The sequence below is a fragment of the Setaria italica genome, chromosome III (assembly GCF_000263155.2).
Source record: "Setaria italica strain Yugu1 chromosome III, Setaria_italica_v2.0, whole genome shotgun sequence".
NCBI classification, from domain to species: domain Eukaryota; kingdom Viridiplantae; phylum Streptophyta; class Magnoliopsida; order Poales; family Poaceae; genus Setaria; species Setaria italica.
The window spans coordinates 26,194,792-26,210,208 of NC_028452.1; the positions used below are offsets into that span (position 1 = coordinate 26,194,792).

Here is a 15,417-nt window from a genome sequence, read left to right on the forward strand (position 1 = left end):
TGCCGGGCTCGTGTTCGTGCCGGGTTTTTTAGTGCCAGGCCTCGGGCCGCCCAGTGGGCCTGGCCCATTTGGAAAACTTTGACATCTACTGGCGCCGGCCTGCTGCTCCTTTCGTCCACCGCTCGCCTAGGCCTACTGCCACAGCCGCTGACCGACCGCACCGGCCCCCACTTCAGCCGCCGCCACTCCCACAGGCCACCGCTGCCCGCCAGCGCAGGGTCATAGGCTCACAACCCTAGTCGCCATCCACCAGCGCAAGATCGCGGCCTTGGCCGCTGATCGCCCACACCGGGTTGCCGCCCCGGCCAGCTCTCGGTCCCACACTCTCCCCCATGTGCCACTGCCGAGGACTCGAGATAAAGTGTCGCCGCCCCCCGCTTCCGAGGATCGAAGCTCGAGCACCATCGTCCGCCGCCGGCCTAGTCCCAGCTTGAGGGCCAACTTCCACCATTGCTGAGGGGCCGAGCTCGAGTGTCGCCACCTGCCGCCGGCTTGAACCCTAGCTCGAGCGCATAGAGCACGCATGCCAAGGACGGCGGTGCCGGCACACCAGTGGGAGCTCAACCACGCCTCCGATCCGCCGCCCCGCCGACCCTCCCCATCCCAGCCATGCGCTACGCAGAGAGAGGTAGAGAGAGAAGTCGGAGAGTAGATGGTGGATCTGATATGTGGGACCTACATGTTAGTCCACGTCAATGCACACTTAGCATGCCATGTAGGCTGTTTAATGCGTGGGTATATATGATTTGGACCTCACATGAACCTAGCAAGCTTAGGGGGTCGGATATGCATTTTGTACTGGCTGTCAAGTTCGAACGCATATTTTACTCTTATTACCGAAATAATGCGGGTGAATATGCAGAACCATCTGGTCAGTCCATAACAAAACTGGCCATCCCTTGGACTAGTGTACATATGGGACTATCAAAAAGAGTTTTTTTTACGGTGCACAATAATACCCTATACTACTATTCGAAAATAACTACGTAAGAATCTGACGGTTGAGATTAATTGTATACTACTAGAACCTTAAGCTGTAGATCCGACGGTTGAGATTAATTACATACTACTAGAACCTTAAGCTGTAGTATAGGTAGTATGCATGAGTAGTATGCGTAGGTACGATTGGAAAGATGAAAATTGGCATTGTTGCAACATATCAAATCTTTCTTAATTACCATCTCCTTTCTTTTTATTCCTCTTCTCATTTCCAATCGGTCGCTAGGGTTGCTCATTTCCAATCAGTCGCTAGGGTTGCACTGGGCGGCGGTGACTCCGGCGGGCGGCGGCGACTCCACGGCGGGCCGCGAAGTCCAAGGTGGCGGCGGCGGCGGTGCAGGAGCTGCCAGCGCAGCAGTATCCCCCAGCGGCAGCAAGCAGGGCCAAGTTCAGAGGCGTCAGCAGCAACGGAGGCCAGGACCGGCGTGAGGCCGACGGAGCGGCCTGGCGTCATGCGTGCTCGCCGCCTTGGCGGCGTCGTTCTCCCCGCTCGCCGCCGACCGCCCCGCACGGGCCCTTGTGCTCGAGGAGGACGACGACATCGAGCTGCTGGAGCGCGTCAAGGAGGACAGGAAGAAGCGCCTGGAGAAGCAAAGGATCATCAGCGCCTCAGGCGCCGAGACTGGTCAGTCAGTCAGTGAATTTACATTTTCCGTGAATTTACCTGCACTTCTTCTCATGCAGTTTTTTTAAAAAAATTTCCCTGAAAAAGAGAGATAAAATCTCCGAATCTTTGCAATAGCAGTAATGCTGTAGTTTGACTACAAACCACAGGGTACTTGCAGGACCTCATCTACAAGTTGAGCAAAGTTGGGCAGGCCATTGACAAGGACAATCTCCCAGACGCGAGCAGCGTCCTGGGTCCAAGCACAGATGCCCAGTGGGTGCAGAACATCAATGCAGCTTTCTCCAAGGTTAGTCTTTCCTCATCCATCCTGAATTGCTTCCCTTTCACTGCAGACAGTTGTTTCATTCCCTTCTCAACTTGTACATTTTCTTGACCTGTTTAGTTCTCTGTGCAACAGTTCAGCTCGAGCCCAGAGGAGAGGAGCACGGTTGATAGCTTTAACGCCTCCTTGGCCTCATTGTTCACATCAGGTATACGTGCAGTCTTATGATCTGTAGGACTAGATCTTTATCTAAACTTTCTATTTCTGAAACATACCTGAACATTCATCTTCCAGTGATCCATGCTTTTTCTGCCGGCATGAATCTGAAATGTTCCATGCGTGTGTCCTCTCGTTGCAGTGAACAAGCTTGATGCTGGATCCTCCAAGTCGGCGTTTGTGTCGTCAGCCACAGCGTTGGAGAAATGGATAGCGTTAGCCGGGCTGAGTGGCCAGCTCAAAGGCTTCTGATATGCGAGTGAAGTGGCTTGCTGACAAATAGCTGGGTGCTTCTCTTACTCGAAGCACTGGCTGTGATCGCAAGACGTGTATGCATCCGGCACTTGTGAATCTTCTAAAGAGGGTACCGTAACAGAGAACTGAGCTCACTTGGAGAACAGCAACATTCTCATCAAGAAATTGGAATTAATTTCCGATGTATTATCACAGTAATAGGACATGAAGCTAAAAATTGCTTTTGTTTGGTTGTCTAGTCCGTTTTTAAAATTCCAAGCAGCTCATGGGCAGTTTCTATCCTCGAAATTGGGGTATGTCAAGAGAGATTGAGGTGTATGAAACATCAAGCAGGGTTTTTTTTTTCAGTTTTCACCAATCATGCCGTGCCAGGTCAGATAGTGAGACAACCTGCACATAGATAGCTATCACAAATCACAGGCCAAACACTGATTTGAGAATTGCTTTATCAATTAAAATTTTTTATGTGCAAGCCAATCAAGAAACATTACCCAATAAAACGCAGATGCATACACCGCTGCGCCTAAGCATTATATTACAGAAGCACGACAATGTACACAGCAGTACAGCACCGCGACAATACCATCAGAAAGCATTCTGGAAGACCGACTCAGGATACCCTATGATGAGGTAGCACCAGTCAACCCTATCATCACAATATAAGACGAGAAACTAGAAGCGACAGCTAACTCAAAAGGTCCTCAATTAAGTTCTCCATCAATGCAGGTTTGCCTGCGCATAAGAGTATGTACAGATGGTTGGTGCACTGTGTATGGCTGCTCAACCTGCAGAGGAAAAAAAACATTAAATACCAGAATGCGTGTTTGTTGACAGCAGAAGAAATCACTAAGAGAGAAAACAACTCAAGTTACGAGAAGTTTCCCTAAACAATTAAGAGAAGTTTTCCTAAACAATTAAGAGAAGTTTCCCTAAAAAATTAAGAAAATACTTGATCGACTAAATTATTGGCTTATTAGCGTAAACAACGAGAATTCCCACCCAAGCAGGCACTAACTGTTTTGCTTGTCCAATAAATGCATGAAAACCATTTTCTATAGGGATAGTAAACAGCGGAGACAGCAGTACATGTTGTGTCCATGGGGTGCTTCCGAAAAAAAAAAGGATGAAGGATGATTCAGCAGTCACGTGTATGATCTCCTCCAGTTGAATCAGAGAAGTTATTTGTTTCAGAAGTGAGGAATGGCGTCATTTCTGCGGAAAGGAAATCCAAAGACAAATAATGTATTAAGGGGGTGTTTGGCTCCCACGTGCTAAACTTTAGCACCTGTCACATCGGATGTTTGGATACTAATTAGGAGTATTAAATATAGTCTAATTACAAAACTAATTACACAGATGGAGTCTAATTCGTGAGACGAATTTATTAAGCCTAATTAGTCCATGATTTGACAATGTGATGCTACAGTAACCATTTGCTAATGATGGATTAATTAGCCTTAATAGATTTGTCTCGCGAATTAGCCCCGAGGTTCTGCAATTAGTTTTATAATTAGCTCATGTTTAGTCCTCCTAATTAGCATCCAAACATCCGATGTGACACGTGCTAAAGTTTAGCGCATGGTATCCAAACACCCCCTAAGCCAAAGATGGGTGGAAGAGATACTGAGAAATAGGTGGGCCTGTTCGCTTCAGCTTATAAGCCAGCTGAAAAGCTGAAACGGCTGATTTGTTGTGAGAGAAAAACACTGTATGGTGGCTGATAAGCCGGCTGAATAAGCTGAAGCGAACAGGCTGGAAGAAATCAGTCATATCAATGGAAGGTACCTGCACTTTGGCTGAAATCCTCTGCCAAGTCTGAAAAGATGTAACTTTGCGGAATCTGGTTCAAGAAGCTAAATGATGATGATTCCATATCCAAAATCACGTGTGGGCGGTGCCAGCGAGGCGGCGGGGCCGAGAGCTGGTGGTGGCGGCGTGCGGGCGGTGGAGGCGCGGCGTGGGGGCGGAGTGGCGTGCCGGCGGGGGCGGCGCGGCACGCGCGCGACGGGCAGCCGCGCGCGGGGGACTAGCGGCGCGTGGGGGAAAATAGCTCACACAAAAAAAATTTCAAATAATATATGTCGTGCTAATTAGAATTTTACCTATATCAAAAAAGAACCTATACTTTATACTACCACTGGCAGTATTTTGCACCATAAAAGATCTCATCGAAAAAGCTTGACGCCCATGAACTATCCATCAGTGGCGGAGCCAGGCCAAAGCTTGCCAGGGTCATATCTATCAGACAACATGGTCATCAAATAGTAAGTACGAACAGCCATATGTACACTAGTCTAAGGGACGTGGGTCCATCAGTGGCGGAGCCAGGTACAGTGATTTCCATTGAGTTCTTCAAAATCCGTTGGGGTCAACGAGAAGCTGTAGCTCCGCCCCTGCTAGTCATGTTCGACTTATTTTAGTTTTATTTTGAGATCAGCTCGAATTGTAAACGAGTCAAGCTCAAATTTAACCCAAAACTTGTGAGCCTAGCGAGCTCGAGTAAGCTCGTGCTAATAGGTGTAACTCTGAGGTGTGTATTGTATACATGCATGTATTCTTATGTTTTCAATAACATTGTCTATATTCACGAAGTTTTAAAAAAAGATAATGGATCAAATCTAACTACTCACTCCATCTCCAATTATAAATTATTTTAGCTTTTTTTATATATATCCGTATGCATCTAAATATACACTATATTTAGGTACATACAAACATATATGGACTTAGAAAAGTTAAAACAACCTATAATTTTAAATGGAGGAAGTACTGTATAGATTTTTTTTTTTGAAAGCTATTATATAGATTTTCATAACTAAGTTCATGACTTATAAATATTTTAAGACTTGTAAGCTAATCATGTTTGGCTTGTTTTAAACTCGATTCCGGACCGGCTCGAACAGTTTCGAATTATAAACGAGCCAAAATTGAACTTAGGAGTAGGCTCGGGAGGTTACGAAGCTCAGATCGAGCTCGGCTCAATGCTCTAATAAGCACAAGCTTGAGCTGATGAGTTTGCTCGAGCTCAGCTCGTTTACAGCCCTGTACAGATCACGGACTACAAATACGGACGCCTGTGGCACGTTTTGCATCCCACGGAAAAAGGGGCAGAAAATGAAACCGCTTGTTGTGCCTGTGCACATCTTGCGGGAAATTTTGACTGCCCCCCGGCTCGTCTTCTAGAACGGCTCGCGTAACGAACTGACAGCTCGTCTTTTTGACCCGTTGCCCTGTTGGGTACGGTGGAAGAAAAGAAGCTTCTGCTGCGCCATCACGTTACTGCCTTTTTGTTCTTTCTCGGTTCGAGAAGAACGCCTGGGAGGGAGACGATGCATGGCTCGTTGACCTTGACCCGCTGTGGGGGTGCGGAGTCTTGTGGCAGAAGCAATGGCAGGCAGGCAGGTAGTAGAGGAGGATCAGGTACCCCACTGACTCCTATCGTCATGTCAGCGGGGCTGGTCAAGATAACGTAATTAACTAGTGGGTCGGTCAGCTCGTTGTTCGCCGGCGTCACACATGACCTTGATTGATTGATGATGGATTATGATGCATAATAATATCTATAAATTTTAAAATATTAAAATATTAAAACGATCTAAAGAATAAAATTTTAGTTTGAAGTTTCCTAAGAAAAAAACCTTTATTCTGAAGTTTTAAAAGCCACGGTTTTGCAAGTCTCCAACTCCTGAAAGCTCAATTTTTCTCTCGACAACATACGACATTAATGCAGAATACCCGCCGGCCAATCCATGTACCATTGATGTACCCTTTTTTTCTGATTAAAAAGAACTAAAAACTAAAGTGCATTCAGCGAGATTGAGAGTGAGAACACGATATTTTGTCTGCTGTAAGCCTGTAACGTTGTCCAGCTAAGAAGATGCTAGCTAGGCAGCTAGCGTTGGAGGTGGGCAAATTCAGTTAGGGCGGCCCCATCATCGTACGCACGGCGGGATAAAATATTTAGGGGGTGTTTGGATACGAGGTGCTAAACTTTAACAGTGTCACATCGGATGTTCGGATGCTAATTAGGAGGACTAAACATGAGCTAATTATAAAACTAATTGCAGAACCCTGTCCTAATTCGCGAGACGAATCTATTAAGCCTAATTAATTCATCATTAGCAAATGGTTACTGTAGCACCACACTGTCAAATCATGGACTAATTAGGCTTAATAGATTCGTCTCGCGAATTATACTCCATCTGTGCAATTAGTTTTGTAATTAGCCTATGTTTAATACTCCTAATTAGCATCTAAACATCCGATGTGACAGGTGTTAAACTTTAACAGGGTGTTGCCAAACACCCCCTTATTCGATCGAATTAATTCATGGCCAGTGTGGCAGTGTCTCATCTTTCATGCATCCATGATCCACCCAGAGCGTGGCGGCATCTTCACGTGTTCCCACTACGAGCCCACACGTCCAAATGCAAACTAACAACAAAGCAATGCTGTTTCATGAAAACAAAATCAACAAAGCAAAGCAAATTTAGGGGGTGTTTGGTTCCCTTTGCTTATTTTTAGCAAGTGTCACATCAAATGTTTAGATACTAATTAGGAGTATTAAACGTAGGCTATTTACAAAACCTATTATATAAGTGGAGACTAAACGGCGAGACGAACCTATTAAGCCTAATTAATCCATCATTAGCAAATGTTTACTGTAGCAACACATTGTCAAATCATGGACTAATTAGACTTAATAGATTCGTCTCGCCGTTTAGCCTCCGCTTATGTAATGGATTTTGTAAATAGTTTACGTTTAATACTCCTAATTAGTATCTAAACATTCGATGTGACGGGTGTTTAAAAATAAGCAACCGAACCAAACCAGGCCTTAAAGAGTTCATTCGGTTAGGCGCAGGCGGCTATCAAAATCAATCAGCCCGCAATGGTACAAAAGCTGATTACAAAAATCGGTTTAGTCAAATCGATTAGCTGCCTCCATCTGATCATCATTCATCGTTTCATCGGCGTCTGGAAAAAGGTACGAGCAAATTAGAAAAGGAGACGGGCCGCGCACGTCACCCTGCCATAATAAAAGCTCCGGCACGTGCTCCACCAGGTTCAACGAATGTGGATGCGATACACGTAGATTTTGCCCCTGCTCATTGCGATAAGGATGAGCACCAATGCGAAAAAAGAGCAGCCACATCACGTAAAATGCCATCGAGGCCCATGTCACCCGGAACACCAACAGATAGTTTCTAAAACTGAAAATAAAGGAAAATGAAAGAACAAAAGAAAACAAAACTGCTTGATCTGGGTATTTTCTACAATTCACACTTATTGGATTTCTCTCATCACTACATGTATATATACGGCCTTTAATTTCTGACCTTTAGCTCCTGCTAGCTACAAAGACACAGGACCGTATGTGTACGCATACGGGATACACGTACGTGTGCGTATAGCTGTATTAAAGGCCTTCATCCAACGAATAAACAAATTTCCCTTCCTATAGCTAAGCTAAAACACCTACGAGTGTATGTATACAGAGCGCGTACGTGTATTTTCTTCTAACACGGCGAGCGTACACGCTACGGCCGTTGTATGCGTATAGCGGCCGTACACGTACAGAGGTCACCCGCCGCGCACGGAGAGGTGTGGACTCGAAAGCCGCCGTCGCTAGCAGAGGAGCGAGTCGACGAACAGGTCGTCCCGCGGCTCGTCCTTGGCCGCCCCGTACCCGCCGCCGTATCCGCTGCCGAGCATCTCCAGGGTGTATGGCTGGTGGGCGAGGATCATCGCGCCGGCCGAGGCCGCCGGTGGCGCCGCCGCCGGCGGCGCAGCGGCCCGGCTGGCGGCGCCGCGTCCCACGGGCACGTCGTGGTTGTGCTTGCCCTCGTAGGTGGTGATGACGGCGCGGTTGTCGTGGGAGGCGCGCTCGACGTGCTTCCGCACGGGGCACCCCGGCGTGGTGCACTTGTAGTAGCTCCGCGGGTTGGGGTTCCCCTTCACCACCTTCTGCCCGTACTTGCGCCACCGGAACCCGTCGTCCAGGATGTCGATGTCGCTCAGCGTCTGCACCACCAGTCGGGGCTCGCGCACCGGCTTCCCGCCGCTGCCGGAGCTGCCCTCGTTCTCGCCGTCCTCCGCCTTCCAGCGCTTGGCGTCGGGCTCGTCGGCGTCGCTCCGGTGCGACCCGTTATCGGCCTCGTCGTCGCCGAACGTCACCGACGAGTTCTCGGGCGTCGCGCCGGAGAGGGCCTGGTCCTCCGCCGCCGCCGCACCGGAGGAGTTGCGGCGCGTCGAGAGCGGCTTCGGGTGGTTGTGCGCGCCCTTGTACACGATCTGCGTGATGCGGCCGTCGGCCAGGGACCGCTCCACCTTCTTCTTCATGGAGCAGCTGTTGTAGGTGCACTTGTAGTAGCTCCGCGGGTTCTCGCTCCCCTTCACCTGCTTCTGCCCGTACTTGCGCCAGTTGTAGCCGTCCTCGAGCTTGGTGTTGCTGTTGCCACCGCAGTTGTTGCCGCCGCTGCTGGCCTTGTTGCTCGCGGCGACGACGATCTGCTTGTTCATGGCTTCCACTTGCTGATCCTGCACGATCGCACATACATGATGAGACTACGAGCTTGTGCTAACTGATTATGAATGAATCGATTATTAACGATCTGCGTGTGTGTGTTTACAATTTCGTACGTACCTTGAACGATGGGAAGGAAGCTGTCTGCGTGGGCATGGCGTTGGAGCCTGCCGTGTGGAAGGAGAAGTCGTTGAAGCCGCCCGGCGCCCGGGTCTCGTCCTGCTGGGACTGGGAGGCGATCAGCTCGGCGGCCTGCTTCCAGTCGAACCTCTGCGCGGGGATGGCGCCGGTGGTCGGGGACGCCAGGAGGTTGGAGCACGAGTTGAGGAGGACGGGCGAGTCGAGCAGCTCGGCGGGGCTGAGCCCGGCCGGGATGGCGAAGTAGGAGGACGGCGACATGGGCGGCGGCGAGATGGGCAGGCTGGGCGGCTGGGCCGACTTGAACTTGGGCACGCCGCCCCTGGCGCCGCGGTGGAAAAGCCCCCTCGGCGACCGATCCTGGCTTTCGGCGCCGAGCATGTCTCCGGAGCCCGAGAGCAGCTCGGTGAAGGAGGTGATGAAGGGCGGCGGCGTGAATGTGAACCCACCGTGCTCCAAGCTCCCCGTCGAGGACGCCATGGCGAGCGACCGCGGAGCAGCAGCAGAGCAGCCCGAGCAGAGGAGGAGCCGATGAGACGAGACGGGGTGCGTGACACCGTGAGCAGGGGAAGGGAAGAGGAGACCGGAGAGGAGGACGGGAGTGGTTGTTCGGTGGCTGGGCTACCGTTTAAGTAGCGGCCGGTAGTGGCGCGGTAAAGCGCCGGCAGCGGTGGTGGCGGGGCGATTATTAAATTTCCGTGCCTCTGACAGGTGGGGCGATGGTGGGTGGGCCCGGAGTGTCAGCGGTGTATGAGGTTGAAATGTGAACGTGGCTGAATGGGGGATGCTTCTTGGAAGCGGGGGGCGTTGACGGGGGAAGGATGTGGTCAAAGCTCGTGCGGTTTGACCGGTCAGCCGAGGCGGCGACGTGGGGGTTCCGGGAAGGAGAGGCCGTGTGGGGCCAGGCGCGGGTGAGAGAGTCGCGTCGCGTGTCCCCACGGGCAGGGAAGATTTTGGGTTTGTAGCGAGAGTGGATGGGATGGATGGACATGGGCGACGGATGAGTGGGACCCGGGTGGGCATGCTGGTAGAAATGGGACAAACCTGTACTTTTCTTTTCCTTTCTATTCTTGAGCATATTTTGTAGCGTTTGATACTTTAGCAGTGTCACATTGAATGCTAATTAGGAGAATTAAACATGAGCTAATTATAAAGCTAATTGCAGAACCCCTGGGCTAATTTGTGAGACGAATCTATTAAGCCTAATTAATCCATCGGTTACTGTAGCACCATATTATCAAATCATGGACTAATTAGGTTTAATAGATTCGTCTTGCGAATTAGACTCCATCTGTGCAATTAGTTTTGTAATTAGCTGATATTTAATACTTTTAATTAGTATCCAAACATCCGATGTGACAGGTGCTAAACTTTAGCGGGCGGTATCCAAACTCCCCGTTAGTCTAGAATGTTACTACTATAAACATACACTCACTCAGAAAAAAAAAGATAATTTGTTGTGTTTGGTGCTCACAGCAATGGTATTTCCTAAGGAAATTGTCCTGATTACTAGCGTCCTTCATTTCAAATTGAAGTTCGTTTTATCTTTTTCCAAATTCATTTTTCTTCTAGTTTTGACTAAGGTTATAGAAAAATATACTAACATCCACATTACCAAATGAATGCTTTACCAACATATATTTTATGGTTGATTCAATAAACAAACTAATCTGATGTTGTAGATGTTGGTATTTTTTTCTATAAATTTGATCCAAGTTAAATAAATTTGACTTAGGACAGACTTAAGTGGACTACAACTTGAAAACGAGATAATAAAGTTATGCATTGGGTGTACGCGTACAGTCAACTGTTAAACTAGCTTGGACTAAATAAACGGGGGTTTGCACCCAAACTACTACTCAGTGACGTAGCACTAACTAGCCAAACCACAACCTCTCCCTGTCGTAAACTCGTAATGCACATATGTTTGGCACCAGCGAAAAGCATAGTCGACATATATGCTTTGGGCATGTAAACGCCTTGGCCTTGATCAAACAATATACCCAAGTTAAGGATGTAAAATATGCACGTTTGATCAGGAAAACCTTATTAGGCTAGCTAGCCCCTCTAGCTATGTTTACCAGGCTGATCAAGTAGTCATTAGATTAGATTTTTCTCTAGTTACCTTTGTCTTGTTCGATAGTGGAGTAAGGACGCACACTGAACCAAAGAATCTATTGATGCAGTTCTACACATTGCAACGTTTGCGCAGCCCATGTGATCATCGTCTCGCGTTGGGGGCCGTCTATTGTCTTCATTTGCATGTGAGATGTCACGCCATAAATCATTCATCTATTTATTAGTAGATGGCAATATATAAATTTTTCCCTGAAAAGATGGCAATGTATTGCGCAACTAACTTGCATGGTTTTTAGTATTACGAAATTATACTAGCTATCTTAGCTTTTTCTAGGTTGCTAGGGCACATAGCACGGCTCTTCTGGGCAATGCATCTGGACGGCCTCATCCGATAGAATGGGGACGCAGCGAGGCATAAAACAACCAAAAAGCCATACAGGCGCACGCATATGCATGTGCGTAAGCGAGCGTGGTGGTTTGGAAAAATTAATTGAGCTGCTCACCGTAAACAACGGTCATGCTATCCGTGCTCTGCAGCGATAGGACAGTGGATACATAAAACAGAACTACATGTCCAACCACGTTATCGTAATTAGGCGCAAATATAATTATATAATTGCATTTTAACACAAGTTTATTTCTTAATGAATACAATCAGGGGTGGATCCAGATGATAATGATAAGGAGGTTTATTTTTCCTTCTTCTTTCTTCCTTCTCATTTTCCTCTTTTCTTCCTCCTCTTCATTCATAACTAAAAGTTGTGGGGGCTCCATGGGGATTCTATAGGCTGCATGGGGTAGGGGGCTCCAGCCCCCAACCCTAACGCTAGATCCGCCTCTGAATACAATGACAACCGTCGTGCTAGAAAAATACCAAATCCCTTATTTATCCATTGAGCTATATAATATGAGGTTGTAGAGTTAAATTACTTTTTTACACATCTGCTGGGTGGAAAGCAGGTCTTTTGTATTTTATAGATACATAGAAGGTGCTCAATGCATGGTCAGAAACTCAGAATAGAGAGAGATGTCTCCATCGATCAATGCAAGGGAAAGAGATTTGCACTTGCAAGTTTTGTACTACTAATAATTACCACTCCCATGATAATTAATAAAGAGTTAAAGATTTTGCAGAGAATGGGATCACGTCACAGGGTCGATCGATCGTTGGCTAATGACGTGGTTAGTTCACTCGATCTGCCTGCTTTTCACCCTGAGCGAATAAAAGACGATTTGAGGCAGCCGGCTTTGAGCCTTTGATGGAATGATGGCTATGGTGAAAAGATCTCTCTCCCTAACTGCTGCACAGGAGTAATAAATTACTCCCCCGTTCAAAATGTAAATCGTTATAGCATTTTTAGATTTATAGATTTTGCTACGTATTTAGATACAGTGTATATCTAAGTGTATAATAACATCTCATAGTGTATATTCAGATGTATAATAATATCTATGAACTTAAAAATCAAAACGACGTATAAATTTGAAACGGACACAGTAATAAATTATACGGGACAGCAACTGCTCTCCCAACAGCTCTCCCAACAGGACACGGCAATGCGTCACAGGTGACGTTTGACCCGCGCCCTCGCCCCCACGGCAGTGTGCCACGATGCGATCCCAACGTACGTAGCTCGCACGCCATTTGTGCGAGCTCCGTCTCACTGACAACAGGGTCCCACGGCCTTGGGAAGCTTCCGGGGACACTGGTCATTTGGTGTACCTCGAAGACTGTCCTAGTGACACCGGCACGCAATGACGCAACCGCCTCTGCCCGAAGCTACGTTCGGCGCTCGCGCGCCAGTCGTCAAGCTACTCTCTTGTTGTCTAGGCTAGGGCGCGAGGCGGTGTGGTGGAGTAGCTGCTACCGGCGGGACCAAACCTATCGCCAATTGGGCCGACGTTACGGTGGGCGTCCGCCGCCGGCAGACGACGGGCGGCGCATCTCAGTTTGCAGCAGCTGCTCGACCGGCGTAGTACTATAATTACAAAAAGATTGGATGAGCATGCGTATACGATCTTTTGTCTCCTGGCGAGAAGAATTATTGTCTACATTTAGCGTAATGGACCACACGACTTCAACGCCGGTTACGTTGTCTTTGCTGCGGGCCGGAGGAGTTTCCGTCCACGAAAAAAACATCACTGATGATGGATGATGTGACGCTGGAGTTTGAGCTGTACTATGTGTATTATCGTCAAACAAGTGGCCCATCGCTTGAGCTGGTCGGCAAACGAGTGTATCAGCATGAGCCTGTTTCCTCTTCGTTTCAGATCGAGACACTACAGACCCCTCATGCATCGAATTTGGAGCTATAGGGTACAGGCAGGGAAAAAAAAGAAAAAACCACGGTCGCTCGCGTCGCCCGCGACTCGGGCGGAACGGCAACTCCTCCTCCGCCACCCCAACTCCCCCACTCAAGCTGCCTCGCCGCCGGAAGTCCGGCCGGCCGCAAGGACGGCGGCGGCGGGGCCTTTCCCCCCTTTTTTTCCCACGGTCCTCCTCCCCCAGCCCCTTTGGAGGCCATGGCCAAGACGGCGTGCCGACGGCGAGCTCCTCGCTCTAGCGCTGGCGGAGGCCAGATCCGGCACCACCATGGCCTGATCTGGTGCCTCCCAAGCCACGAGGCGTTTCCCCTGCAGATCGACGTGGGGCGGCCACAGTGTCCACGACGAGATGGGCGGCGATGCGACGGCCAGGGAAACATGCCGCATGCCGTAGGTGACGGCGGCGCCATGGCGGCCATGGATTGCGCATCGGCCGCGGGAGAGCTGCTGGCCCGGGCGTGGCCACGCAGGCGGTGGAAGCGGCTGCGCAACGGCGAGGTGAAGTGGTGGCCGTGTGCGAGGTTCGGGCTGCGAGCGGTTGCTGCAGTTCGGTGAAGCGAAGGCGAGGCGTGGAGGTGTGCCGGCGGCCTGCTCGGGGGTGTGCGCTAGGGACGCCATGGTGGCGTGCTGGCGACGTCGGGCCGTCTCTTGTGTCGCAGGTCTCCTCCACGGGGAGCCTTCTCAAGGCACCAGAGGCACTGGGCTCCTTGGCCTAGCCGGCCAGGGGGCTCCCTCGTGCGCGACGACATCTGCGGGTGCCAGAAGTGGAGGCCTGGTGGAATGGCGGCGATGGAGGGGCAACATCCAGAGTTGGCCGATGGTGAGTAGCAGTGGCAACCGTAATGGTGGGGTGTTGTCATGTTGTGGTGGAGTCCTGCAATGTGCAGTGGTGACCAGTCAAGCGACGGCGGCGTGACAAGACTCACAAGAGTTGAGTGGAGGAGGGTGGAGACCAAGTCGACGAATTGAGGTGCGGGTGTTCACGGTGGTGGATGGCGGCTAGAAAAAGGCACTGGCGTGGTGATTGGAGGGCATGGCTTCTGTATGGCAGTTGAGGGCCACGGTGTGGAGCGGCCGTGCGGCAGTGGTGACCACGAAGTTTGGCAAAGAGGCTGGCGTGGGAAGAGGTGGCCAGCAGAAGTGCGTGGATGAGATCATTGGCATGGCTTGCAGCGGGCTACGGGGGCTAGCATTGCTTGGCAATGTCTGGATCGGTGTGGGACATCATTGGTGACGACGGCGCAAGCGGTGACGATGGCATGTCAGTATAACGGCTTTGTCTTTGAGGTGATGGTGCTGCAGCAGGGTTAGTAGTGGTGTGTTTCTCGCAATTCTATTGAGTTGTTTGAGTAGAGCAGTGGAGTTGGGCGGCCGACGATCGTTTGAGTTGCTTGATGCGGTGGTGGTGTCTTTTTTGGAGTTCTAATTTTTTTCTTTTTGATTGTATCGTGCAGTCTGGATTTCATCTTCTTTTTAATATAATCGACAGCTCTCTTGCCCGATTCGTTTAAAAAAAATTACTTGGAGCTGGATCCTGCTTTTCAGACGATCCTTCTCAGGCACCGAAGAATAAAACCTAGAGAGATGGTGTGTTGTTTAATTTTTAAATTTGTGGCACGTGCGGATTTCAAACCATTTATTTCTGAATTAGTTTCCCAAAGAAATAAAATGCCCAAATTTAACAGGAAAAAAATATGTGCGTTGCCGTATGAGGATATTACGTACTCCACCTCGTGCCTATGTAATCCAAGAACATGTTGATGCTGGAGCACTTAAATATTTTTTATACGAAACCATTCAGTTTGATATCAAGTTGATTTAATGAAGTCCCGCAAAAAAAAATGATTTAGTGAAGGTTATGCCCATCTGTCAATTTGAATAAGAAGCAAATAAATCGATAGCAACAATGACTGAAAAAGAAAAATGAAATAATTTGCTTGAATAAACATGTACTCCCTCCGTTCCAAGTCGTTTTGATTTTTCTAGGTT

At 49.0% G+C, this 15,417-nt stretch overlaps 2 protein-coding genes and 1 long non-coding RNA gene across 3 annotated transcripts; 1 reads left to right on the forward strand and 2 right to left on the reverse strand.

Moving 5' to 3' along the window:
- Positions 1–609: 609 nt before the first annotated feature.
- LOC101776454 (thylakoid lumenal 16.5 kDa protein, chloroplastic) lies at positions 610–2,503 on the forward strand. The gene is given in 6 exon segments (XM_022825267.1): positions 610–681; positions 1,313–1,424; positions 1,427–1,624; positions 1,774–1,913; positions 2,025–2,097; positions 2,248–2,503. Coding segments are annotated over 6 exon segments (705 nt in total). The 3' UTR covers positions 2,358–2,503.
- Positions 2,504–3,070: 567 nt separating this feature from the next.
- On the reverse strand, positions 3,071–4,237 carry LOC111256609. Its single transcript, XR_002676674.1, has 3 exons — positions 4,146–4,237; positions 3,507–3,572; positions 3,071–3,145 (listed from the first exon to the last, which is right to left on the reverse strand). It is a non-coding gene; the product is annotated as an uncharacterized LOC111256609 (long non-coding RNA).
- A 3,358-nt stretch (positions 4,238–7,595) lies between these two features.
- Positions 7,596–9,642, reverse strand: LOC101776857 (probable WRKY transcription factor 26). Its single transcript, XM_004962359.4, has 2 exons — positions 9,007–9,642; positions 7,596–8,900 (listed from the first exon to the last, which is right to left on the reverse strand). Exons 1-2 carry the CDS (start codon positions 9,502–9,504, stop codon positions 7,989–7,991), a joined length of 1,410 nt encoding a protein of 469 aa, XP_004962416.1. The 5' UTR covers positions 9,505–9,642; the 3' UTR covers positions 7,596–7,988.
- Between the last annotated feature and the right edge of the window lie 5,775 nt (positions 9,643–15,417).